Genomic DNA, 27246 nt, shown 5'->3' with positions numbered 1-27246 from the left:
CCCCAGCAGCAGAGTGGTGCATTCCTCCCTCAGAGTTCGCCAAGAAGGAAATAATGAATGGTGGCGCAAGGACCTACAAATGCTGGAAATAAAGACATCGGTTAAAGAGTCTGTTTTAAAAGATTGCGGTCGTGTTTATTTAAGGTGATGGTTTTGGCTGCGAAACACACAAAGACTGCGTTTGGGGCCGTTGCTAAGCCGGAGCCCGGGCTGACCCGGCGTTGCCAGGGTGAGAGGGCAAAGATGGAGGCTCCGAGCGTCCTGCTGGTGAGCTGCTGCCCGGCTTTCGTGGAGGAGACTCTGGTGAGAGGTAAGCGAGCGGCGGGTCGGCGACTGGATCTTGAGTATGTTCCTCGCCTGGTCCGGGTAATTACATTTAGCGACTACAACAGGCGTCCCCGCGAGTTCCAAGGAACTGGAGGCTTGAAAACATCGGAGGAGGCCATTAGGCCCTTCGTGTCTGTCTATGCTTTCTCATAGTAGAGCCATCCTATTTTCTCCGGAGGGCTGCAAGTTGTTTAGTAATTGTAACATTATTCATAAATGTTATAGTATCCAGCTTCTATCTGGAAACTCCCAGCTAATGGCGTATTTTTAAAATATGAGCCAGCGCCCATTGGGAAATTATTGTAATAGGTTTTTTTTTCATTTATGAGGCGTTTACGTTGTTGGCCAAGCCAGCATTTATTGTCCATCCTTAATTGTTCCCTTTTCTGGCTCTACCACTTTAAAAGCCAGGTAAGAGGGTTCTCCTCTGCCCCACGAGTTATTTTCCCTCCATTCCCTTTTGAAGTTTCTGACTCGTATGGTTTCCATCACCCTTACGCACAAAAAGTCTGTACCACTGTCCAAAAAACAGTGCTGTCATCTGCTCTGTGGCTTTCATACTTCGCTTTAATTCAGAGTCATTGGCCCTTTAAGCAAGCCCTGGAGAGTGTTGCAGAACAGAGAGATCTTGGAGTATAGGTGCATTGTTCCTCCAAAGTAGTGAGTCGGGTGAAAACTGCTGAAGAAAGTATTTGGCTCCCTTGCTTTCATTGAGAACGGCCACAGGGCCTGTTTCCATGCTGAGTAGCTCCATAACTCTAAGCACTGATGGGAATGGTTTCCTCCTATTCATCCATTATAGACCAGTCATTGTTATGTACATCTAAATTAAATCTCACAATATTTGCCCTCAGAAGAACAACTTTATTTTCAGTTTAGCATTTTGGATTGTTACAATATTCTGGTTATTTTGTTTTTGCTCCTTCTTGGTGACCAGGTTGATGAAGCATTCTAGTTGTGGCCTAACCAGTGCTTTGGAAAGATTCAATATCAACTCCATACTTTTATAGTCTATATGATTCTTTGTGCTTTACTAACCACTTTGTTAATGTACCATGCCACTTTCATGGATTTATGCACATTTGTGCTGACGTCCTCTGATCTTGCACCTATTTAAAAACTATTATTTAGTCTATACTGACATTACTCATTCTTTCTAGAAAACATTCTGATACAATGCTAAATTGTGGATCAATCTGTCCTCCTGGGAACATATGCAACTTGTTTTTGTGAAGACCAGTGTTATACCAGGGTTGCCCTGGCTACTATATATCCCTCATCATCATTGAAACAGATGATGACACAGTGATGACTAACTACAAGTTACTGATCCAATAACTATAAGTAGGTGGTTTATTAATGTTTAGAGACCTGGACTATTGATCCAGGGATGGGAATTCAAATACAAATAGGATCTTCTTCTAGATCTTTAGATCTTCAACTAAATTAAAAAGCTAATATCAGTAAAAGTGGTCACAAACCATTGGATTGCTGCAACAATAATAATTAGTTTGCTAATTAAGTGGGGAAGATGCTGTAGTCGATTATTAAAGATGTTATAGCAGCGCATGTGGAAAGCAGTGACAGTATCAGTCAAAGTCAGCATAGATTTATGAAGGGGAAATCATGCTAATCTTTTGGAATTTTTTGAGGTACAAGTAAAATTGATAAGGGAGAGCCAGTGGATGTGGTATATCTGGACTTTAAAAAGCCTTTGACAAGGTTCTACACAACAGATCAGTGTGCAAAATTAGAGCATGTGGTAATGGGGGTAGGGTATTGACCTGGATAGAGAACTGGTTAGCAGACAGGAGGAAAAGAGTGGGAATTAACGTGTCCTTTTCAGAATGGCAGGCAGTGACTAGTGGGGTGCCGCAAGGCTCGGTGCTGGGACCCCAGTTGTTTACAATATATATAACGATTTAGATGAGAGAATTAAACGTAACATCTCTAAGTTTGCGGATGCAACAACGCTGGGTGGCAGTGTGAGCTGCAAGGAGGATGCTATGAGGCTGCAGGGTGACTTGGATAGGTTGAGTCAATGGGAAGAAGCACGGCAGATGCATTATAATGTGGATAAATGTGAGGTTATCCACTTTGGTGGCAAGAACAGGAAGGCAGATTATTTTCAGAATGGTGTGAGATTAGGAGAAGGGGAGGTACAACGAGACCTGGGTGTGCTTGTGCATCAGTCACTGAAAGTAAGCATGCAGGTACAGTAGGCATTGAAGAAACCTAACGGCATGTTGGCCTTCATTGCGAGAGGATTTGAGTTTAGGAGTAAGGAGGTCCTACTGCAGTTGTACAGGTCCCTGGTGAGACTGCACCTGGAGTATTGTGTGCAATTTTGGTCTCCTAACTATTTTGAGGAAAGAGCTTATTGCTATTGAGGGAGTGCAGCGTAGGCTCACCAGGTTAATTCCTGGGATGGCGGAACTGACATATAAGGGCTCTCACTTAACTTTTTTTCTCTGTTTGCCAGCCGGACAACCAAGGCAGCTTTTTAGGTTGCCAAATAACAGTTTAGGTGGTCATTTAAGACGGCTTGTATGACGTGCGATAATGCGCTCGGACGAAGTGCATAATTACCATTCGGGATTATGCTCGATGAAGCATTCACATTTTATTTCTGCTTCAAATAAAGTCACAAACTAAACATATTCACCAATCAAGACATGATATATACCACAATGACATGCAGCAAAATTATAATACAGTATCTCAACTGTTTTTACACGTTGCAATGAATGCAATTTCTATTATTTCTTTCCACTTCCAAACAAAAATGTGGCTGGATTATTCAGCGTATGATCAACCTCGGTGAGACCAAGCGCAGGCTTGGCGATCGCTTCGCACAACACCTCCATTCAGTTCGCAATAACCAACCTGATCTCCCGGTGGCTCAGCACTTCAACTCCCCCTCCCAATCCGAATCTGACCTTTCTGTCCTGGGCCTCCTCCATGGCTAGGCTGAGGTCCACCTCAAATTGGAGGAACAGCACCTCATATTTCGCTTGGGTAGTTTACCCCCAGCGGTATGAACATTGGCTTCTCCAATTTCAGGTAGTCCTTGCTTTCTCCTTCCTCCCCCTCCCATTCCCAGCTGTCCCACAGCCTACTGTCTCCATCTCTTCCTTTCTTTTTCCACCCCCTCCCCGACATCAGTCTGAAGAAGGGTCTCGACCCGAAACGTTGCCTATTCCTTTGCTCCAGGAAACCAAGAAACAAGTTACTCCAGGGAGTTACTCCAGCTCCATGGAATGATTCTGCGTTGGTTTTCAGCGGTCGCGGCGAGGCGGCGACCGGACAGCAATGGCAGCCAGATCTCCCACAATACAAAGGGAGGGAGAAAATGCCCATCGGCGACCAGTTGCCGTGGCAGTGCACCTGTGCAGGGCAGCCGATGGTGTGCTGGCCGTGGTTATGCGCATGTGCAGGGGGAAGGATGTACAGGCTGTGGTAGTGCGCATGTGCAAGGCGGAAGGCCATGCCAGCGGATGAGGAGCGGCTGGAGAGCGGGGACCCAGACACGGATGGCGGGCGGAGACGGAGAGTGACAGAGAAAGAGAGATAGAGAGGGAGGCTCAGTCAGAGTTGAACGGCAGGTGCTTGTGTAGCTGGGAAAAATGGCACGGCTTTTAGGTTGCCCGGCGGGACTTTAGGTGGCCATTGGCACCCGGGCAACCGTTAATTTCGAGCCCCACTGAAAGAATGGGTCTGCTGTGCTTGTATTTGCTAGAATTTAGAAGGATGAGAGGGGATTTCTAGAAACATAAATTATTAAGGGATTGGACAGGGTAGATGCAGGAAAAATGTTCCCGATGTTGGGGGTCCAGAATCAGGGGTCACAGTTTAAGAATAAGGGGTAGGACAATTAGGACTGAGATGAGGAAATACTTTTTCACCCAGAGAGTTGAGAATTTGTGAAATTTTCTGCCATATTAGGCAGTGGAGGCCAATTCACTGGATGTTTTCAAGAGAGTTAGATTTAGCGCTTGGGGCTAAGGGAATCAAGGGATATGGGGAATATAAGGGAATCTCCTTTAAATCTCGTTCCTCTCACCTTTAACCTATGCCCTCTTGTTTTTGATGCCCCTATCATGAGGAAAACATATTCTATCTACCCTGTCTGTGTCTCCATTTAATTTAACTCTGTAACAGGTTACCCCCTCAACCTATTTCAGTCCACGGGAAACAAACCGGCCTTTCCATTCTCTCCCTTTGACTAAAGTTCTTCAATGATGATTGAAATGCAATCTCACATGTCCCATTATTATTGTCATCGGCTGTATTGAAACTTGTGTATTCTTGTAAGATTTACTGCTGATTCTTTAACTTTTTCTTATTAAAATCAGTGGTTTACAGTAAATCAGTAATCTTATTACAAAACCTGCACAGGGTAAAATCGGTTATCTTTAATTCCCAATAGCATGGTTTATACATGCGAGCTGTTTTCTTGAGAGCTCTACTAAAGTCTTGTGTCATCAAATAAAGGTCAGCCTTGGTAAAATTAATGGCAAGTTGGTGTTGGTTTAGTGCTGACATTGGTCTTGACACATGCTGCTATAAATTGGAGACAGTCACTTTTTTCCATCTATGTGATTGAGGTTCTGTTTATTTCCCTACCTTGAAGTCCTCCACAGCTTTGCTTGATGTTATTAAAATGATCGTTTCCTACTATTTGCCCATGGTTTATTTGCCATCTTTTGTGCCTGGCTTTGAAATGTTGACGTGATAATCAGCATTCTTTAGGCTTACTGACAGCAAAGGAATCTATTTTTGAAAGTGGAATAAACCAGTGTCCATTCCATCAATACTTGTTTATTTTCTCGCTCAATGCTTCTGGCCGAAATATATCCATTTTGTTTTGCCCTGCAGATACCAGGCATCATCTGATATTTCTTTTATCCATGAATCGTATGTAATTTTATGCCTCAATAGAAAGCATCTATTTGTTGTTTGAACAATATTCACCAAAGTGTAAAACAAGCAGCAATTATGCTTGATTTCACAGTTCTTGCATTGAATCATACAGATAGATTATTTTCATTCCATCTACTGTTGAAAGCGCTTGGATTCAAGGCCATCCTCCATGGTTCTGGTATCATAGTTATGCAACACAGAAACAGGCCCTTCACTGCAACTCATCCATGCTGACCATGATGCCTCATCTAGGCTAGTCCCATTTGGCCCATATCCTTCTAAACCTTTCCTAGCCATGTCGCTATCCAGTGTTTTTAAATGTTATAAACTTGCCTCAACTGCTTTTGTTTTACTAGTTATAAAATATATACATGAGGGGGGGGGGGGGGGGGTGTGAATGAATGAAAAGCATGCAATCATTCAACTGAAGATAGACAAGCAGGCTGGAGAAACTCAGCGGGTGAGGCAGCATCCATGGAGCGAAGGAAATAGGCGACGTTTCGGGTCGAGACCCTTCTTCATTCAACTGGTGAATTCCCCCCCCCCCCCCCCCCCCCCCCCCCCCCCCCCCAGGAAATCAATTAATTAATTAATTAATTTGTTCCATGGGATAAATTGCCAGTTGGGTGATTGCATGCTTTTTTACTGCAGTCATGTTAGAGTCAGCATGCTTCGTTGATCATTGGTAAGAATGCGATGGCTGGGTGATTGGAGGCAGTGATCATGTCAGAGATCCAGGAACATTTCAGGACAGACTTGGAGTACCATTTGAAACCAGGATGTAAAAGTTGGAATAGAATGGAATACTTTAAAGTTGCGTTCTCACTACTGATTGTAGGCAAATGTTTGTAATAGATAATTGTGAATAGTTAGAAATAAGATAGACTAGGCTTTGTTCTCCTTCATGAATATCCAAAGAATGGTTACTTGAATTAGTTCTTTGCATCCAGCTTGCTGCCTTTTACAAAACCTGCCCACTTCAATAATTGAGAAAGAAAATGCCTGACAAATTTGGTTGCAGTTATCAGGTTTGAACTTGATTTTGCCTTATGTAAATCTCTAAGCAAATTTGTATAATTATGTGAACCATTCTGAATGCAATAAAATTATTATTGTAGTAAAACAAGCCAGTGCTGCTGTAAAAATGTTTAGAGTGATAAATTACAATCGTGAAGTAAAACTAAATTGGACTAAAAATGAAATGCCTGAGTGCTTTTGTAAATTAGGCCCAGCCAAGTGAAACATGATAGGCATTATTTTGTTTTTATTTAAAATCTGTTACACGATTTGGCTTGGGTTGCAAAGGTATGTCAAGCCAAAGTTAGCCTTAGTCAATGTTTCACCTAATTTGATGCAACTTCAGTTGGCTTTAAGTATGAAAACTGGTTGTCAAGTTGCTATTGCAGAGTACTGTGAATAAAGTATAACCTAAACTTAAGGGAATTGGTCCTCATAATGAAATACATTTACTAGCTTAGGAGAAAAAAATCAATAAAATGTGCCCTTGCGCAAGGTGTTGTTGGGTGCCAAAGTACTATTTAGATGAATTCATAAAATGTTTGCGAGCTCTATGTCAATCTTCAATTTATTTGTATACACGTGTAAGACATTCTGCATGCAGTAAATCTCATCAACCAGATTTAAACGAAAATGCTAGTTAATCTTTGTTTTTGACAATGCCTATTGTTAGTCCTGTTCCTACAAAGGTTCCTGCTCTTTTCCTGATATCTTTCTGGAAGTTACATAATAGAGACATGGTTTATGTTCTTCTCCAGAAGAGCAAATTCCCTAGGACTGATGTTTTATATAAATAATGTTATACCCTAGTGAGATTTGGACTCGGAGATTATAGTTGAACTAATGAAGCTAACATTCTATCATCTCCAATTGTCTCCATCTTTACCATGGACCAATCTAATCAGGAGCCCAGTATTACATTTTCAGTTCTTGTTGGGCACATTCAGTAAACAAATGTTGTTGATTTCCCCCCCCCCCCCCCCCCCCCCCCCCCTCTAAGTGATAGTGTTATACTGGCTGAATACTAGAGGCAGCTCTGCAGACGGATTCCCAGGGATGACAAGAGTGTACTGCTGGAATAGGACAGTTAAGTAGCGTTTTAGGGTGCACCTTAGCTTAGATTGGCACAGTTTATTTGAACTGATTTGGTGAAGGAATAATTTGAAATGGGGTTAAAAGACGTTGTGAGGTAAATTTCCATACTGGGAAATTAATATATTCAGCAATGCATCTAGCACAAAAACGTGACACTATCTTTTCTGATTTTTTATTTGAAACATTTTTCTGACATTAAGTAATTTCCACTTTAAGGGATTCCTTGCCAAAAACTATATGTATAAGCAAGAACTGCAGATGCTGGTATAAATCGAAGGTAGACACAAAATGCTGGAGTAACTCAGCGGGTGAGGCAGCATCTATGGAGAGTAGTTTCGGGCCTCGACCCGAAACGTTGCCCATTCCTTCTCTCCAGAGATGCTGCCTCACCCGCTGAGTTACTCCAGCATTTTGTCTACCTTGCCAAAAACTGCACTGTGCAACTGCTGACTGTTTATTTAAATACAGTTAGACTTAATGACCTTGAGAGAACAAAAATATTTTAGCAGAATTGTCATGTGGTGTAATACCTTTGATTTTTGCATTCCATAATTTGCCCAGGGCATCACCATGGGAATACTGGTTTTCATTTAAAATTTATTGCTGAAAACAAAACGGAAAGGAAGATCATCTTAAAGAGTTCTGTTGGAAAATTGATTTTGGTTCTTTGATGTCCTCGCATTGTAATAGGTTCCTACTTATGAAGATTATATGCTGCACATTATTGGTTCATGAATGAAATTATAAACACAGGGAGGGAGAAACTGTTAATATTTTGAATTGATAGTCTTTCATTAGTATTAGGAAAAATAAAAAATAATGAGTTATGCTGCAGAGGATTGGGGAGAGGAAAAGTGGAAGAAACAAAAGGAATATCTGACAGGAGGTAGAGACCAAGGAGACTGAGCTTTGCAAGTCGTGGTGATGGCTGAGATTAGATAAAAAATGTTAATTGCAGGTGATCTGCCTAATACTAAATGAGAATAACGAAAAATTAATTAAGACAGTGAAAAACAAATAAAATGCTGAAACTAAATTGTTGAATACAATGGTTGCTAGAAATCTGAAATGATAAAAAATGCTGAAGATACCCAGGACGGGGAAAGATTGAGTTAATGTTCCTGGTTGTTAACCTTTCCTTTGAATTATTGGGCGGTGTCAGAATGAGAACTGATGGAGAACTAAATGACAAGCAACTGGATTCTCGGTCACCTGAATGAGTGAGTAAGTGATGATGCTCAGTTGATTTAAAGTGCAAAGCAACTAGCATTTTTTTTTTTTTACAAATAAATGCATTTATTCCTTGAGAAATGTGAATGATAGTAACTAGAACATTTTCCAGCCATTGTAAGCACTGAATGTGCCAAAATAAAACTTCCATAAAGCTCACCTACATACTTTAAAAACAAAATACATTAGGCTCTTTCTGCTGCCACTTGAGATTGAGGATGAGGTGTTTCCACTACAGGGGAAATGCTTGTATGTGATTTATTTAAATGCGGGGTGACTAATGCAGAACAACAGCCACATTGTTGTGACAGTGCTAGATTGTGGTCAAATAGCAAGGAATGGAGACCAGATACAGCTGTATATTTCAAGTCCAGTTCACCTGAATAACCAGACTGGCGCTGTATGTTATCTGTATTGTTTCTGTTTAAGTTCCACAAGGTGGCTATGGAGTCTCATGGATTTCCATTGCATTTGATATACAGCATCTTGCCATGCTTTGAAGTAAAATTTAGGTAGTTTTACAAATTATGTGCCTAAATGAGATTACTCATTTAGAAAAAGTGCATTGATGGAATTTCTCAATTTTTAATTAATTTTGAAAAGTGTTGGTTAGTTCTTGATGGCCAAAACTATTTTTGCTGTCAACAAAAATCTATTACGTTTGGCAAAAACATGTGGCAAAGGCATTGCTAAGCTGTGTGGTGGAAATGTGTCAAAAATATTGAATAGTCGCTTCAACACCATCTTAATATGAAAATATATATTAAAATGTTTGTGTTGAGGCGAACTTGAAAAACCAATGATACCATTCAAATAGAGTTATGCAATCATCCCTCAAGCAACCCCATTAAATTGGATCAACCCCTCACTCATGCCCTTGTTGACATCTAGCCACAATTTATTAACTCAACTGGAGGGAATCTGTTCAATTATAAATATGTGCCTTTCTATGCAAAAGTGTGGATGGCATTGTTTACCTCCACCTTAATGCCTTCAGTTGTGGTTTGCTACGTGAAATTAAATAACATATTTTGTGGAACAGGGATGGGCAGGTAGTGGAAGTGTCAGTGGAGAAATCCATTGCGAGCAATGATCACAATTCAGTAAGCTTTCAGGTAGTCATGGAAAAGGATAAAGTTGAACCTAGAGAAGGTTGAACCTAGATTGAAGAAAGTTTTACTTCAACTGTATAAGGTAGAAGCTGGTGACACTACATTGAGAGCAGCTGCTGGAAGGAAAAATAATACCTGATGTGTGTTTAAAAGCAAAATAGTAAGAGTTCAGGAGAAATGAGACTGGAGATGCTGGAAGCAGAAGACTAGGAGATGGCAAATGTCATATTCAAGAAAAGTGGCAATAATAAACTGGGAAACAAGCTAATATGCCTTGTGTCAGCAGCAGTGAAACTTAGAAAACAATCTTAGGGATGTGATTTATGATTATTTGGAAAAGAGGGGATTAATCAGGGGTTTGTGCATGGAAAATATTGCCTTGCAAATCTGGATTTATTGAGGTGGTGTCTAAGAAAGTTATTAAAGGCAAGGAGACATGGTATACATAAATTTGCAAGGATTTTACCAAGTTCGTGCATTGTAGGCTGATCCAGAAAATTAAGACAATGGGATCCAAGACGTTTTGGCACACTGGATCCAAAATTGTTTTGTTGATATAAGGAAGAGGTAAGTGGCGGAGGGTTGTTTCACTGACCAGACGTTTGATAGCAGTGGTGTACTGCGGGGATCGGTGTGGTACCTTTGCTTTTTTGTTAAACATAACATGTTTTGGATGAGAATATCTGTAGTCAGATAAGCAAGCGTTCTGATGACATGAAGATTGGTGATATTGTGGCAGTGAGGATGGTTACCTGAGGACCCTGAGGAATTCAGCTGGAAAGTTGAATGGAATGGTAGCAGATGGACTTTAATCCATGCAAGTTATAGGTAATGCATTTTTTGTCGTCTAAGGAAGGATGTGTATAGTAACCTTGATGTACAGAGCTTCTCTGGATCCTTGGCAGCGTTGACGTACAGAGGAATCTTGGGGTGACAATTCATGGCTCCTTAAATGGTGATACAGGTGGATAGAGTAGTGAGGAAGACATTCAGCTTGCTTATTTTCATAGGCAAGTTTAAGAATTGAGTATAAAAGTTGGGACATCATGTTGCAGTTGTATAAGAAAATGTTTCACAATCAGTTGTAACGTTGGGTGCAGTTCTGGTCAGCATACTTTAGAAAAGATCTGGTATCTTTAGAAGAAGCACATAACATGTTGCTCTGGGCTTTAGTTTCATGAGGAGATTGGATAAACTGGGATTGTTCCCATTGGAGTGCAGGGGGGCTGGAGGGTGCCCTTACTGAAATTTATAACATTGAGGGCGTAGATAGAATAGATAGTCAGTCTTTTGCCAAGGGTGAGGACTTGTAAAGCTAGAGGACATGGGTTTAAGTTTTACGGGAAATATTTAAAGGAGAGTTGAGCAGCAATATTAACCCAGATTTTTTTTTTATGGCACCATTCAATCAGATTATCAATCACCATCCTCTGACTCATCAATACGTGTAATTCATCCAACAATGGTGGTGTAATCGGCGAAATCCAAGAAGGCATTGGAACTGTCTGGCTACACAGTCATAGATATAGAGTGTGTAGAGTAGAGGAATGAGCACACAGCCCTGAGGTGCTCCTGTGCTGATGATTATTGAGGAAGTAGTGCTGTTGCCAATTCGTCTTGTTTGTGGTGTATCATTGAGAAAGTTGAAGATCCAGTTGCATAGGGATGAGCAGAAACCCTGTTCTCCAAGTTGGGTAATAAGTTTGGAGGGGATGATAGTATTGAACACTGAGCTGTAGTTGATTAACAACAGCCTGATGTACATCTTATTGTCCAAGTGATGTAGTGCAGACTGCAGAGCCAGCAAAATCACATCCCCTGTGGACCTATTGTAGCAGTAGGCAAATTGTAGTGGGTCCAGGTTCTTGCTAAGTAGGAGTTGAAATGCACATTAACTAACCACTCGAAGCATTTCATCACCATGTACATTAGTGCCACAGGTCGGTTGTTGTTATTGGAGCATGTCATCCTGCTCTTCTTGGATATGAACCAAATGTGATTAAATAGGATTAGCGTAGATGGGCAAAAAGGTCATTGTGGGCAAAGCAGGCCATAAACTTGAAATATGAGTATTCTGTTGGATGCAAAGGTGCTGTTCTTCTAGTTTGATCCTTGAAATTGGAGAATTCAATATTCATGTGGTTGGGAAATTTATATCTGCAAGACTGAGCATGGACTAGCTGACCATTTTGCTCATCAATCTTGTCTATTGCATTTGGTGCTCCCAATGTGGCTTCCTGTACATTGGCGAAACCAAATGTAGACTAGACAACCATTTCACTGAACACTTGTGCTCTGTCTGCTATGACCTGTTGATGCTCCCAGTTGCTAGCCATTTTAACTCCCCTTCCCATTCCCAAACCAACATTTCTGTCCTTGCCCTCCTCCAGCCATGATCATATTGAATTGAGCAGTGCAGGCTCGAAGGGCCGAATGGCCTACTCCTGCACCTAATTTCTATGTTTCTATGTTTCCACTGGCGGAGTAAGGCCACAAGCAAACTGGAAGGACAGCACCTTGCGTAGCCTATAACCGATTGGTACGAACATTGATTTCTCGACTTTCAAGTGATGCTCCCCAACCCCCTTCTCCTCTTCCCTGCCCCCTCCACCCCTGGGATCCACCAGCTCACCAAACTTTCCCTCGCCCTACCCTACCCTTCTTTTCTAGCTCTCCCACTACTATCAGTCTGAAAAAGGGTCCTAACACATAATGTCATCTGTCCATCTCCCTCCACAGATGCTGCCTGACATGCTGACTTCCTCCAGCACCTTGTTTTTTGCTCAATTTGAGTGTACTTGTCCAAAATAACCTATAGGTATATAGTACAACAAATCTGATGTGGTTGGGATAGTTGTAACATTCCATTCTTTTTTTAATTTGCAGCCACCGTTTTCTTTTCATTTTGGGGCTGAATTGTAATTGCTTTGGTAATATTTTTTTTTACTGCCTCATTAACAAACCACAGAGGAAACATTAACTTTCAGTTTTAGTTTTAAATTAGCAAACATAATTGGGTATCTAGTATGTGTTGGACTGGGTAATACTGCTTACTCAGTAGAATCCAGATGGCTACCTAAAGCGGTGATTTTCAAACTTTCTGCATAACCAACCTTTTCCAAATATTGACATTGTCGAACTTCCAAAAGATCATTTAGGCTTCACAAAGGAAGAAAAAGCTTTGCCCACAGCTGTTCAAATTTCACTTCAGAGCTTAGTGATCACTTTGATGCCTTTGGTTGAGACCCTTGTAATGCAGTCTGACCTTTTAAGATAGCTTTGTCAGGAAATAGTGATTTATTTTGCATTATTTCAAATTTGTTTGCAATGGGTTTTATTGTGTGGTGTGGAGGGTGGGTGGTGAGTTGGCATGTTAAGAAGGTCAAGAGGTAAAGAGGAAAATCTGCCACTAACATACTCGGGCTGTCCCCTTTTCCACTGCTTTTCTCTATCACATTGTCTGCCTCTCTCACCATCTGTCACCATCTGCCACTTTTGTATTTTGCTGCTGGAAATGGCCTTTTACTGACTGTACAAGAGTGAATGTAGTTTCTTGTATTTACATGCTGCTAATGATTGCATTAAAACACCCCTCAAGCAAAATTAAAACCCATACTGGTATACATTTTTCTTACAACTCTACCACGTGAGAATTCCCAGATGCAGAGCAATTTTATCCTCCTGTACTGCTGTGTCCAGTAATAATTGTTGCAGTTTTTTTTGTTTTTTTTTAATTCTCTATTTTTGTAAGTTTTTTTTCTCTTTTTGGTTTCGGCATTTGTAAAATAAATTATGTTCTTCTGGACTGACCTTATGGACTGGACTGACTATGTTTTTCTGGACTGACTATGTTTTTATGGAGTTTCACAGGTGGATATAATGTTGAAATCAACTTTCCCACTATTTTACCTGTATCTTTAGGCGTGCATATTATGCCATCCAGGAATTCTGGTAGCCTTCTCAGTGCGTGTTACACCAGGACTGGCCTAGGCACATAATTTAAAAAAAAAACATAGGTCTGAATAGAATCCCTAGTCTTTGGATGTTGCATTATTAGGGTTTGATGTGTTCATTAGCCTTGGTTTAGCTATTCTAGTTGAGTTCCCTAGACAACTTGTGTGTTGCATTATCAGGGTGTGCACGCCATATGCAAGAAGAAGAAGAAGTTGGCTATGGGAAGAAAGCAAGAGAATGGGGTTAGGTGGAAAACATAGATCAGCAATGGTTGAATGGCAGAGTAGACTTGATCGGCCAAATGGCCTAATGCTGCTCCTGTCACATGATAACACTGATGCAGAATATTAGCTGCAAATGCTTCCAAAAGTTTTCCAATTTTTATACCCACCTAAGAAAGGGCTGAGCGCTCTACTCATTATTCAGGTCACAGTTGCAGGGCTCTAGAATCTATCCTCTGGCATCTAAGGTATCCTAGCCAAACTGCCGAACATGGCTTTGCACACGTGTAGTCATCCATTATTACCAGAGAGACCAAAAGTAGATTTGACTTGTGAAGGGTTATTTTACAAAATGGATCCCTATGGTAGCAGTCCAGAAATACTTAAAAAAATAGAATGGCTTCAAGGTATAGCAGAATGGTGTAATTTTGTTTTATTTCATTCTCTACTGTTGACGTAGTATTGACAATGGAGCTGATCTTGGAATCAATGAAATTGTATTACAATGGGAGAAACGTATGCTGCCTTTTTTTAGTATTATTTTTAAAACCTTATTTACAAGGCTGTTCTGTAAATTGGTGCACTTTCTTGGATTTCTAATTTCCAAAAGCCTGCAAAAAAAAAGTATCGCTAATTTATTTGCTCAAAAATTTGAATTGCCCAATACAGTAAGCCCTCATTATAACAGACCATATTGCCGATTGTCCATTTTAATCGAGTACGGTATTACTGCACATAGTTGAAACAAAGAACTGCAGATGATGGTTAATAGACAAAAGAGACACAAAATACTGGAGTAACTCGAGTGGGTCAGGCAGCATTGCTGGAGAACATGGATAGGTGACGTCAGGACCCTTCCTCAGACTGAATCAGTCCGCTGAGTTACTCCAGCACTTTGTGTCGTTACACCTTAAAACCTGGCGCCGACGCTACTAGTCTGCACCAGCGAGCCCTTCTTCACCCACCCACCATCTAACATCAAAACGCATTGTTTTACTAACTCGTGGACATTTTTGGGGACTGGAATTGAGAGACTAATTTCTTGTCTGATAAAACTGTGCTTCATTTCTATCCAACCTTCAAACAAATTCCTCGTATTGTTGGAAATATTGTGTAGGTGAGGCACTCAATTAGCAACTCTCCATATACAATAAACCCTCGTTATAACGAACCATGGGGGGAGGGGGATGGGGGAGTGGTGTCCATTATTGCTGATTGTCCGCTATAACGATTAATGTATTATTGTACGCAGTTAAAACAAACAACTGCAAATTATGATTACTACGCATAAGGAAACAAAGTGCTGGAGTAACTTAGAAGGTCAGGGAGCATTTTTGAAGAATATCGGGACCTTTCTGCAGACTAATTCAATCTGCTGAGTTACTCCAGCACCCTGTGCTGTTTCACCTTGAAACTAGGCACAGATGGTGCTAGTCTACACCAGTGCAGTCCCCTCACCAGCTACCATCAGTCTGCCACCAACAACAAAATGCACCCGGCCACTGTGGGGCCCCACTCCTCCCACCAGCCCCAGCACCATCCCCACCCTCCCTCCCTCCCGCGCCAGCTGGCACCCCCACCTTCTTCCCCACAGCTGCCGACACCCTCCAAGGTGGAGTATGTTGGCGATTCCGGGGAGACGGAGGAGGAGATGGTGGTGGAGGGTGGAAGGAGAGGCCAAGTGGGATGAACGGTGGGAGAAGGAGGAGATGGCGGCAATGGAGCAGGGAGCGGTTAAAGTGACGGGTTGAAAACACGAAGCAGTATCCGGTGAGGGAGCCTCAAAGTGACCTAGTGTCCCGCAAGCTGCAGCAGCCCGAAGAAAGCACTGTCCCCAGGGGCTGGAATGTGAGGCACAACAACAACCATGCTAACCGGATTGCGCAATGGGTGATAAAGGGCTCGCTAGTGCCCCTTGCGAACCAGGAGTAGTGTCAGAAGCCGCGGCTGGAGAGGCCATGCGAGCTGGTTGATATAACTGAAATCCGTTATAAAGGAGTCTGTTAAAACGAGGGTTTACTGTATATGATATTAGTTATGTGACTATTATTGGGCAATCCAGTAATATTCTGATTACATTCTTGGCAAGTCCTTTCCATTAGGGATTGTGTTAATCATTGTCTTTTTCCCTTCTGTCCTTTCCCCTATTGTGTATCCGATTCAACTTGATTCTTATCAGTAAATAATTAACTTAACATTTTTGATGTCCTGATTTTAGATATTATTGGAACAGATGACATTCCAGAATACACTGGCCCCAGGAATGTGGTCCGATTCTACCCATGGACTATAGATAACAAGTATTACACTGCTAGTGTACAGCTATGTGTGGTGCCTGACAAATTTGAACTGACAAAGGAGATTGCAGACTCAGTAGAAGCCTTCGTGATTTACTTTGACAGCACAACTGTAAGGAAAATCCTTTTCTTGTTATATCTTTATTACCTCTGATGGTATCCTGTCCTGAGTACTGTTGCTTGTGTCCTGAGTACTGCATAGGGATCAGTTGACACAGAGCCAAATCAAAATGACTGTAGTCACAACTTCTTGATTCCTACTCTGTAATGCAACTGTAAGCATCTCCATTTTTATTTGACCACTTTCAGTAAAAAATGGGCAGGTGTAAAGAACTGATAAATTAAACTCAAACTGTACAAATGAGTTCTGACTAAATCACCCATGTTTAAAGTAAACTTAAATCTTAGACCACAGTTAGGCTCATTCCCAATACTGTGTTTAACGATTGCTTACTTAAGATGTACTGAGTGCCAGTGTTATAATCTGGCATTTATATACACTTGGGCAAATTTAGTGAAGTTACTCTGTTTATATTGGTGAGCAGCTAAATTAAACACTGATGTTTTTCAAAATGTCCACATTCATGAGTGCACGTTATTATTTCACTTGCCTGTGCTAGTTTTTTTTCCACCTTATTTTCGCAAATGTTCTCCTGACTTCTCCGGGAAGCATTGACTCTTTAGTAGCAAGTGGTTTCTCAGATGTTCAATATCCAACTAGTGAATCTCAATCACATTTGAGCAGGTATTTTCACTGAAGGAAGAAGCTACAAAGTCCAATGTGGTGCTCTTATCTGTTTATACGAGGACTTTTAGGATAGGGGATTGCTGGATACATGTATCCATGCCCAGGAAAGCAAAGTTATAAATAACTCCCTTTCTATTTCTTTTGTCAAAATTGTCTAATTCACTAGGTGGGATTCCTGGTACCACCTAGCCTTGTTAACTGAAGCAGCTGAGCAATCTGGTGAGCCCCGTTAGCACTAATGTCTGATTGCTCTTAAAACCAAGAATTAAAGGAATTGAGTTCAGAATCAGAATTTAGAATCGGGTCCAGCTGTAAGTCATATTATTAATTGTCTATATCAATTTTCTATACCTGACAGGTAATTGGTTCTTCTTCTACATGAGTTTGTTTTCGATCACACTAAGCTCTCTTCTTCCTCTCAATGATAATCAATTGGTATTGGTTTGTTATCTGCACAACATCATTCTGTGGTTGCTACTCCATGTATGTTCATTTTACAATTTCTCTGTTTTAATCTTTGACATTATTTTTGAAATTAAATTGTACTTTTTTTCTTCATCAGAATACTGGACTTGATGAGGTATCCACTTGGCTTCCTCTAACTCAGGAATGGTCCCCTGAAGTTTTGATTCTGGTGTGTGACAGAGTTTCAGACAATGGTATTTTGCTTAGTTTCTACTTTTGATATGACGTAAATCTGGTATTTTTAGATGGTAATTTGTACCACATCTGCCTCCACATGGAGAGCTGGAGCTTGTTACAAGGATATGGTTGCTCAAGAGATAATTTAGAGCTTATTTAAAAAGTCAATTTAGCGAGTAAAATGCATTATACTACTTGGTACTGGATCAGTTGGGAAGGGCAATCCAAAGCTTTTTAAAATTTTAATCCAAGACTGTAGAGACTCCTCTCCCAAATTCTGGTGCTACTTATTCCTAAATGAGTTCAGCCTCCCTTGAGATATGAGTAACTTCAAATATAGGCTTGTCACCTTTCGCCAATCACTGGCTGGACTTCTATGAAGGAATACTAATTGAGGCTGTTACTGGAACACTGCTGTTGCTCATCAAACCCAACTCGGCAGGATTTGGCATCATAAACAAGGTAAATTATGGAAACGAGTTAAACCTTTTCCTTGTGTTTCTAACACATATGACATAATGTGATTTGAACATCGTGCTTGGGCTTCATTTTGGGATGTCGCCTGTGTCTAAAGAGGATACAAACATCTCTGTCAAAGCTCCAGTAATCTCTACTCTTCTCCCTCTCAATAACGAGCCATCAGGCCCTGTGGATCTTCTCCACCGTAATGTTGTTAGAAAGACCCAAAACTTTCGCCTCCGTGATGTCACCAACCCTGTTCTTTTTCCATCTACCTGCATATCTATTTCTCAATATCGCTGGCTATTGGGAGGTCTATAGTTTAGTGATTGTACATTTCCTATTCCTGAGTTCTCCCCATTCTGCCTCACTAGATAAGCCTTCCAGGAGATCCACCCTAAGTGTAGTGACATTTTCCCTGATCTGTTGTGTAATCTCCTGACATTACTTTCTTTCACTTTTGAAACATCTGAACCCTGTAATGTTGAGCAGCCAGTCCCCTCTATCAACCAAGTTTCTGTATTAGCTGCAGCATTGTAGTTCCTAATCCATACACCATGAGTATAATGAATCGTGTTGCACAGTCAAGATTTTGCATTATTTGATCATGCTTTCTCTTTTAGGGGTGAGCAGACAAGTGGCACAGCAATGGTGCATTAAATATGGGTTTGAATTGGTGGAACTCGATCCAGAAGACTTGCCAGATGAAGAAGGTTTGTTTGCAAATCAGAATGGCTATTACTGAATGTCAGGTGTTAAAGTGAATGAGAACTACTCTTTAAATGATACATTGAATTGTTACTAATATAAATTCAATGGATCAGTCTGAAAACGTTACCTCTTTGCTGTATTTTATTTGGTTGATCTCTTCCCATCAGAAGATAATAATTGTCATTGGGACCCTTTACCTTGCTCCTAGTAATTCAGTGTCTTATGCTGGTGTACTTTTTTGACCATGGAGAACATCATGGTTGGGCCTCTTTCTTTGGAATGGCATAAGTTTTATTTTGTATTTAGCAATCCAAGAACATATCAGATGTCTCCTCATGTTTTTTGCCCTAGAGGAGCTGAGACAAGCTCTGAAAAATTATTTGCTGACATAACTAATTTTGGTTGATTTAGCCATGCAAAAGAGTTGTTTATTAATTTAAAAAAAAATTTTTTTTTAACTATAATATAAAATTTCAGCTTGACCTTTGCAAAAAGATAGTATTAACAATCTTATTGGCTATGATGAAGGGACCGAGTACTATAGATTCAAAGTGCTGATGATGCAAAAATAGGTGAGAAGGTGTGATTATCCTTGTGAGAAGGCATAATAGGTAATAAAGAGAAATGTGCGGTTATTCACTTGGGTAATACTTTAAATGGCATGAGAGTATTAGATATTGATGTTAGGAGAGATCTAGATGCCCTGGTACAAGGAACTCAAAAGTTAACATGGTGGCCCAAATGGTGACAAGTATGAAAGTTTATTGCAAGAGGGAGTGAGTAAATAGTAAGGAAGTCTTGTCACCAGTATACGAAGCTTCAGTAAAACAGTTCTTGACCGTTCATGGTCTCTTAAGAATTTTGCTCCTTTGGAGGAGAAGCAGGGAACGTTTGCTAATTGATTCATGGGGTGAAGGTGTTGACTTGAGGAAAGATTAAGTGGATAGAGTTAAGAGGAATGAGAAATTATCTTATTGTAACACATAGGATTCTGAAGGGGACATTATAAATGGATGTGAGAATGTTTCTCCTTGATCTGAGGGTTATGGTGTCATGGTGAGGAATTGATCTTTGGGTAAGGAGGTAAGAAAGAATTACTACTTTTGAACGGTTATGAATCTTTGGAATTCTCTGCTCCATGACTCTAGATTTGAATACTGGTTTGGCAAATGTGGTTGTTGAAGAGACGGGATCAAACCTGATCATATCAAATGGGGATGTCGGCTCCAGGAACTGCCTAGCTAATTTTGCTTCTTGCTCCTCCTATTTCTTGCATTCAAATGTACTGATGTTATGGGTATTAGGTACATTTATGTTTCTAGTACGGATAAAATTATATTTGTTTTTTAAAGAGACTTTAATGGCTTTTATTGCTTCCAACCTTAGTGCAAAGTAGGCTGCAAGGCAATGATCCATCACTGATTTTTGATGCATCTTAAGCACTATATGAAAAAAGTGGCTGAAGAGGTTGAAGATCTACCAACCTTCTTACTTGAGAAGTATATCTAGTATACCAACAGCAAAAGGAGCATGAGAGAGGAGATAATTTATTTTTTAATCAAAACATTTGTAACAATAATGAAAAATCCATGATGCATTGCATCAACACAAGAAAAGTTCATGCTCTCTATGGGTAAATGCTGTGTCCTAGTGCATATCTTAGCCTTCCTTGTATAAAAAGTGTTTTGCATTTGTGTGTTGTGAATTCCTATTTGAAAACTGTTTTTGTGGATATTTTCAGTTGATTTGTATTTACTATATTTTCGCATTTTCCTATTGTTAGATATATTAAATATTCAGATGTATTAATGTCCATACAGATGACTTCCCTGAATCCACTGGTGTAACGAGAATTATTCAGGCATTGAATGCAAATGTGTGGTCAAATGTTGAGATGAAAACAGGTACGAAATGAGATATTTTCTAAAGTTTATGATGAGTTTTGTTGAGCACCTATGGAAAGCGAAACTTAACATTTCAGGTTGAAGACCATTAATAAGAACACGGGCAGTTTTCTATTTTCTTTTCAATTTAATCTTGGATGATAAAACTTGGATTATAGTCAGCATTTTCAGTTATCCACTATTTGATTTGACTTTTCCTGCACCAACACGTATCACATTAATATTTCACACAGTAATATTTTAGTTAACTGAGATAATACGTTATGTCATGAGTATTTTCCCACTGTCTTTATCACATTAATTTAGCTTGATAATATTAAAAAAATCCCCTTTTCCATGCTGCCCAAATTTAAAATAGTTGTATCTGCACCTCTGATTGCATTCCCCATTCAAAGGGTGAATTAAAGGTGAATTTGTAAATGCATGTTTTTTTTTTTCAAACTTAGACGACGGAAGAACCACTATTTGTAGAGTTGTGACGCATTTCATTGAAATCAGTTTAATGTTTAACTTTGAGGGACACATCCTCAGAAATAACTGATCTAACCATTTTGATTATACAGACGACTGATCGGATAATTATGCCATTTCTAGTATTATTGTGGGGAATTAGTAGGCTCAAGCCAACAGCCGTTGATTGGCTCAAGACAATTATAATTATGAGCTAAATTTGATAATTTTGTGTTTCATCAAAAAATTAAACAATCGCGACTTTTTTTTCTTAGATCGGCCACAGGATTTTGGCCTTCTCAGTAGCCTAACTGGAGTGCTTGAAAACTGTGGAACTGAAGCAGAAACACAGGAAGTAAGTGATTGTCTAATTAATAACTGATGCCTAGATATGAGCAGGGGAACAGGCCCTTCAACCAACAATGTCTCTGTTGAAAATGATACCAAATTAAACTAATTTCCTTTGCCTGTATATGATCCATATCCCTCCATATCTATATGCTGATCTTAAAGCCTCATTAATGCCACTATAGTATCTACTTCCACCGCCACCTCTGGCAGCATGTTTCCTTGTTCCCTTTCACCTCAAATCTATGCCCTCCAGTCTTTGACATTTCCACCCCATGCCTCTCATAATTTTACAGTGCCCTCCATAATGTTTGGGACAAAGACCCATCATTTATTTATTTGCCTCTGTACTCCACAATTTAAGATGCGTAATAGGAAAAAAATCACATGTGGTTAAAGTGCATATTGCCAGATTTTAATAAAGGCCATTTGTATACGCCTTGTAGAAATTACAGCAGTGTTTATACATAGTCGTCGTCCCCCCCCCCCCCCCCCCCCCCCCCATTTTAGGGCACCATCATGTTTGGGACGCAGCAATGTCATGTAAATGAAAGTAGTCATGTTTGTTGCATATCCTTAGGTTATATTGCAAAACCGTTAGGTTATATTGCAAAATAGTACTATTTTTATTCTGCTAATGAATATTTGTAAGTATTCTATAGGTCATTGAAGCGTTGACTGGAGTGTTAAGCCATTAAATCTCTAGGAGACTAACTTCCATTCCCAGTCAATCATGATGCAGCCAAGCTCATTTGAAATTGACCTTCGAAGTCATGGATTATAGAAGGGAATGATAAGCTAACAGAAAGCCTTTAACTTGCTGCTGTGGTTTTTTCATTGACATGGGTCAAAATCATATTGCATCAACTGGAATGGTCCTCGCTTTTTGCATTATTAGGATGTTAGTATACAGGTTGTGTACGATATCCTAATAAACTGATGTATGTGTGATGATCCGAAACTTATGAAAACCAGTGTTGAAGTCTAATTGTGTATATGGTTATGCCATTAATAAATGAATGAAAATTATTGAACTAAAGAATGGTTAGAATATTAGAAGTGGAATTGAATAACTTGGATGACTTTTTAATTATATGATATAGGCATGATTGGAAATGAAAAATATTCTGATGGGCTGAGTAAAACATTGTGTGGAACCTAAATGCAGATACAGACCTGTTTGGCTGAATAGTGTGTTTCTTTGCTGTTTGCTGTTTGATTAAGTATGACTTTCTATCGTCAAATACTGATGTTCAGTATTAATGATGTATTGTATGACAAACAGTATTTTACATGCACACTTCTGGATGAACCATTCAACACTATTTTGTCTTAAACAGTACCACAGCCTTGCAGAGCCTGAAGTTGAACCACTTGCTGAGAACACCAACAGAGTGGCACCTCTTCAGACAGACAGTGTTATAGGTATGAAATGTCAAATCTCAATTCCCTGGGGTACTGTTTTTCTTAATCATCATCTGACTAATGTTCTGAATGCTTGTTTTGCCTAACAGATCCAATGTTACATTTGGATATCCAAGAACTTGCTACTCTCACTGCAGGTGAAGTTGACTGTGAAAACTTTGAGCGTTTGTTTGAAAAGCTCAAGCAAATGAAAGGTGGGTTTTGTGCTGAAATTAACCTTACTGGGATCTGCCTCATCTCATCCTGGGATAAACAGAATGCTCTCAGTAGCTATGTTCCTTGAGCAGGAATTTGGAATGTGTGTGTGTGAGACGAAATATTTAAATACGTATATTTTTATGTATGTGCTTTTGATTTGAACAATGGCGCAGTGGTAGAGTTGCTGCCTTACGATGCTTGCATTGCCGGTGTCCCGGGTTCGATCCTGACTACGGGTGCTATCTGTACGGAGTTTATAAGTTATCCCTGTGACCGCTTGGGTTTTCCCTTGAGAGCTTTGGTTTCCTCCCACACTCCAAAGACGTACAGGTTTGTAGATTAATTGGCTTGATATAAGTTTCAATTGTCCCTAGTGTTCGTAGGATAGTGTTAATGTGCGGGGATTGCTGGTCGGTGCGGACTCGGTGGGTTGTATCCGTAAACTAAACTAAATTAATTGAATGACACTATTTCTTATTTGGTTGAAATCATTGTTTCTACCTAATACATGAAGATTTAGTGCTCGTTCCCGGGTGCTTTTTGGAGAAAGTGTTTGGAAGAGGAGTGGAAGAATTGTGGCTTAAGTGTGCATTGCTGACATATGACTAATGGTCTGGGAATCCTTCCAGCTCATTGTGTAACATGAGTAACTCTTTGTTTTTAAATCGACAGACAAAGCAGCAACATTACCACATGAACAAAGAAAACTCCACGCAGAAAAAGTGAGTAATTATTTTTTTTAAATTTAGGCAAAACTCCAGGTGTTTGTACAAGGTAGCAGCTCTCCTGTGATATTGCTCACGAGTCAGTTAGGATATCCATTGCCTGAGGGATTGTGACTAAATTATGACTAAATAATTATACACTGCAAACAAAATAATACTGGATATTTGGGCTGTGGGAAGTTGTCTTGAAACTCACTTGTATACATCCCACTCCTGTCCACTTCCTGCAACCTAACTTTTTCTTGAGTTAATGTGTTCTTGAGTTGTAATTATCTTGCTTTCTTGAAAATAATTAATTGACTACATCACGTTGGTTTGAGGCAGAGGTTGCTCATCACTTTCACATTTTTACTAACTTTCACCTCAATGCTGTAATTTATCTTCAATTTCTTCAGTCCATTCGCCCTCTTGTTCTAAGTGGGTGCATTTTGTTATGTTACTTCATTGTGGCCCTGTGTAATCGTTAAGATATTTTATCGGGTTATCATTGAATCTTCTCTTTTCTAGCAAAGATATTAATCTTTCCATGGAATTAAGTGTTCTCTTAGTGGCTTAATGATTTTTAATGTATTACATTTTAGCATCTGGGCATTGCTGGCAAGGCCATCATTTATGGCCCATCTCTAATTGCCCTTCAAGAGTGGTGTTGGGCTGCTGCCTTGTAGAGCTACAATCTGTCTGATTAATGTATTCCCACAGTGCTGGGGGCGGCAGAGAGGGAGATTTCTGAGTTTATGTGCAGTAACAATAAAGGAACAGTGACATATTTCAAAATCAGGATGGTCTTGGAAGGGAAGCTGCAGGTGGTGGTGCACCAATGCACCTGTTGCCCTTGGAAATGGAGAAATTGGAAGTTAGGAGATGAAGGAGATTATCAAACCGCTTCGGTCGCCTCCTCCATGGAGAGGCAACTTTTTTCCAGGTCGCCTCCCCCGTGGCCTAACATTAAGGATCGGCGCGGCCTTTCCCGGAGACACGCCCAGGGCTTCAGCGGCGGGCGCAGCGTGGAGCGGGTGAGCCCTCGCTGGAGGGGAGCGCTCCGTTTCGCTGGCCCGGGGCAGCCGGCAGCCTGAAGTCGCGGTCTGCAGAGCTCCAGCTGGTGCAGTGTCTACAGCCCGGGATCCCTCGTGGGGGACCCAGGGGAAGAAGAAGCCATCACTGCCGGCCCGCGGCCAACTTCTACCGCGGGGCCGGCATGGACTTACCAACACCCCTGGAGGGGAGCTTCGACCGCCGGCCTTGCAGTCTATGGTGCTTCTGGCTGTGGCGGAGACTTTAAATCTCGACCGCCGGCCTGCGGCCTAGAACAACTTAAAGCCGCGGTCTCCGGTGAGGAAGAGCCGATCCTGGACTGACTCTGGACCTGTCCACGGGGGGGAAATGGAGGAGGACTGGCCACATTTTTGTGCCTTCCACCACAGTGATGAATGCTGTGGTGGATGTTTGTGTTTCATTTTTTATTGTGGTTGTGTGTTCTTTATTATTGTATCGCTGCTGACAACCCAAATTCCACCAGCCTGGCATTATTTGTGTGGTCTTTTATTAAAATACGGAATCGGATTTCAGAATGGAAGATTTTTAGCGTACAACAATGCAGCTGCCTCCTGGAATGGCGTTTGGAGGGATTTTATGTGGTGGTGGTGGTGTAGGGTGAGGGGGGAAACTTTAATTCTTAGGCCAGCTGGGTGCTCCGTCCGGCCGCGGGCGGCGCCGGTTGTGGCGAGGCGCTCCAAATCCAGCGCGGCCCGCGGCCGGACGTCCCAGCTCCGAGAATGTCGGGAGTCGGCGGCGTCGCAGCGCTGGGATACCAGCGGGGGGCGGGCAATGCCTTACCGGGTCGCCGTGCGGCAAGCTCCGGAGCGCTGTGGCCGCCTTCTTCCAACATTCGCGGAGCGTCGCTGGATTTTGGGGGCTCCGTAGCTCCAAATCCAGCGACTGATGTTGTGTGTCGGCGGCACAGCGCTATGGACGGCGGAATGGATGTTTTCGAGTCGGTTAGCTGGGGCGTGGGCCGCGGGCCGCGCATTTGGAATCAAGTTTATACTTATATTCTGCAAAGATAAAGAGATTAAAACTTCCATGAACATTGCAAGTGTTGTCTTCAATGATATTAAGCAATTCTTATTGTTTTAAGTATTCATTATTTAGTGGTATATTAGTTAAAGTCGTGGTTAAATTATCAAGGCCTTATCAATTGTACCCAGTTCTGACACCCAAGTAAAAGAGATAACATAACAAAATAAGTATTTTAAAAAATTTACTTGAAAGTAGTAACGTTATCATGGTGATCCACCATAACAACCTGGCAATATAGATTTTTATCCAAGATCATTTGTTGCAGAACAGATGAACTGTTTAGCCAAACTTGCCAAAAAATATTACTGACTGATGCTAACACAGAAATAGATTTATTTCAAAGTATATTGTTCAATTTTCTTCTCATTTGTATGTAACCCTTTTTAACTCTGCTTCCTTTAAATTGCTGTCATGCACTCGTCTTGTGCTCAGTGAAGATGAGTAGTTTGCAGATTATAAAAGTGATTTGTTTGCTATTCACAAATATAGTCCTATTTTGTTTGGCAGGTTGCTAAAGCTTTTTGGATGGCTATTGGAGGAGACAGAGAAGAGATTGAGGAACTCTCTGATGAAGAGAATAATTAAAAGCTGGACCATTTTGCGGCTTTCCAGATGAAAGATGTTTATGTGTCCGCCAAAGTGCTGCCTTTGAAGGACATTTCATTCACAGTGTTACTGGGCCAAGACTTTTAACGCAACTTCAGTGCCAACACTGTGGCTCCTCCGGTGAATGTTTTGAATTGTGAATGATAAAATATGGATCTTTTGTGTTTCCCGGTCATATTTTAGACTAAACATCTGACTGAAGTAGTCTTCTATGGGAAGAAATATTGTGTACCTACACCCACTCTTTTCTAAGCGACACATTATTTTAATGTTCTAGACATTAGTTATGTGAAGTGGCACCCCAGTTAGATAGCATCTTCTGTCCACAATAGTACTGTGGCAAATCTACTTCAGTTCCCTCTGGGTAGATAACCACAGAACAGACCTTCCCCTTGTGATGTGGTAAGCTGTCAGCTTTCATGGGAATGGACATTATGGTGATGGAAATGAGGACTACGTGTTGTTCAAGTGCAAAAGTGTGTTTGTGTTTTCTGCTACCGTGTTTATTTGGGAGTCTTGCATAGAACCATGTTACTGATGACATGGGAATGTTTATTGCTGATGCCAGCTGTCTAAGTATGGAAAATATTCAATTTCTCAACAGCTATCTTTCTCATCGGCTCTTACCATGATGAGAAAGATAATTCATCAAACCAAATAACATACAAATTAATGGTCTATTGGAATTAAACAAGAAAACATTTAACAGAATGTTAATCTAATCAAAAAACGTAACCTTTATTGTCTGGTATAGGAATTAAATAAACTATGCATGTGA

The 27246-nt window shown here is 40.7% G+C and overlaps 1 protein-coding gene across 2 annotated transcripts; it reads left to right on the top strand.

Moving 5' to 3' along the window:
- The first annotated feature begins 13 nt into the window (after positions 1-13).
- On the top strand, positions 14-27246 carry aagab (alpha and gamma adaptin binding protein). 2 transcript variants are annotated; one of them, XM_055661431.1, is made up of 10 exons: positions 14-310; positions 16098-16288; positions 17487-17583; positions 18649-18738; positions 20557-20640; positions 21366-21445; positions 22779-22863; positions 22953-23057; positions 23734-23783; positions 26352-27246. In XM_055661431.1, exons 1-10 carry the CDS (start codon positions 148-150, stop codon positions 26445-26447), a joined length of 1041 nt encoding a protein of 346 aa, XP_055517406.1. In that variant the 5' UTR covers positions 14-147; the 3' UTR covers positions 26448-27246. The 2 variants fall into 2 exon arrangements, with proteins under 2 accessions (XP_055517406.1, XP_055517407.1); XM_055661432.1 differs by having other exon boundaries at positions 17-310; positions 26370-27246.

Source organism: Leucoraja erinacea, chromosome 33, assembly GCF_028641065.1.
Source record: "Leucoraja erinacea ecotype New England chromosome 33, Leri_hhj_1, whole genome shotgun sequence".
Classification (NCBI taxonomy): Eukaryota; Metazoa; Chordata; class Chondrichthyes; order Rajiformes; family Rajidae; genus Leucoraja; species Leucoraja erinaceus.
This window is presented reverse-complemented; position numbering and strand designations above follow the sequence as displayed.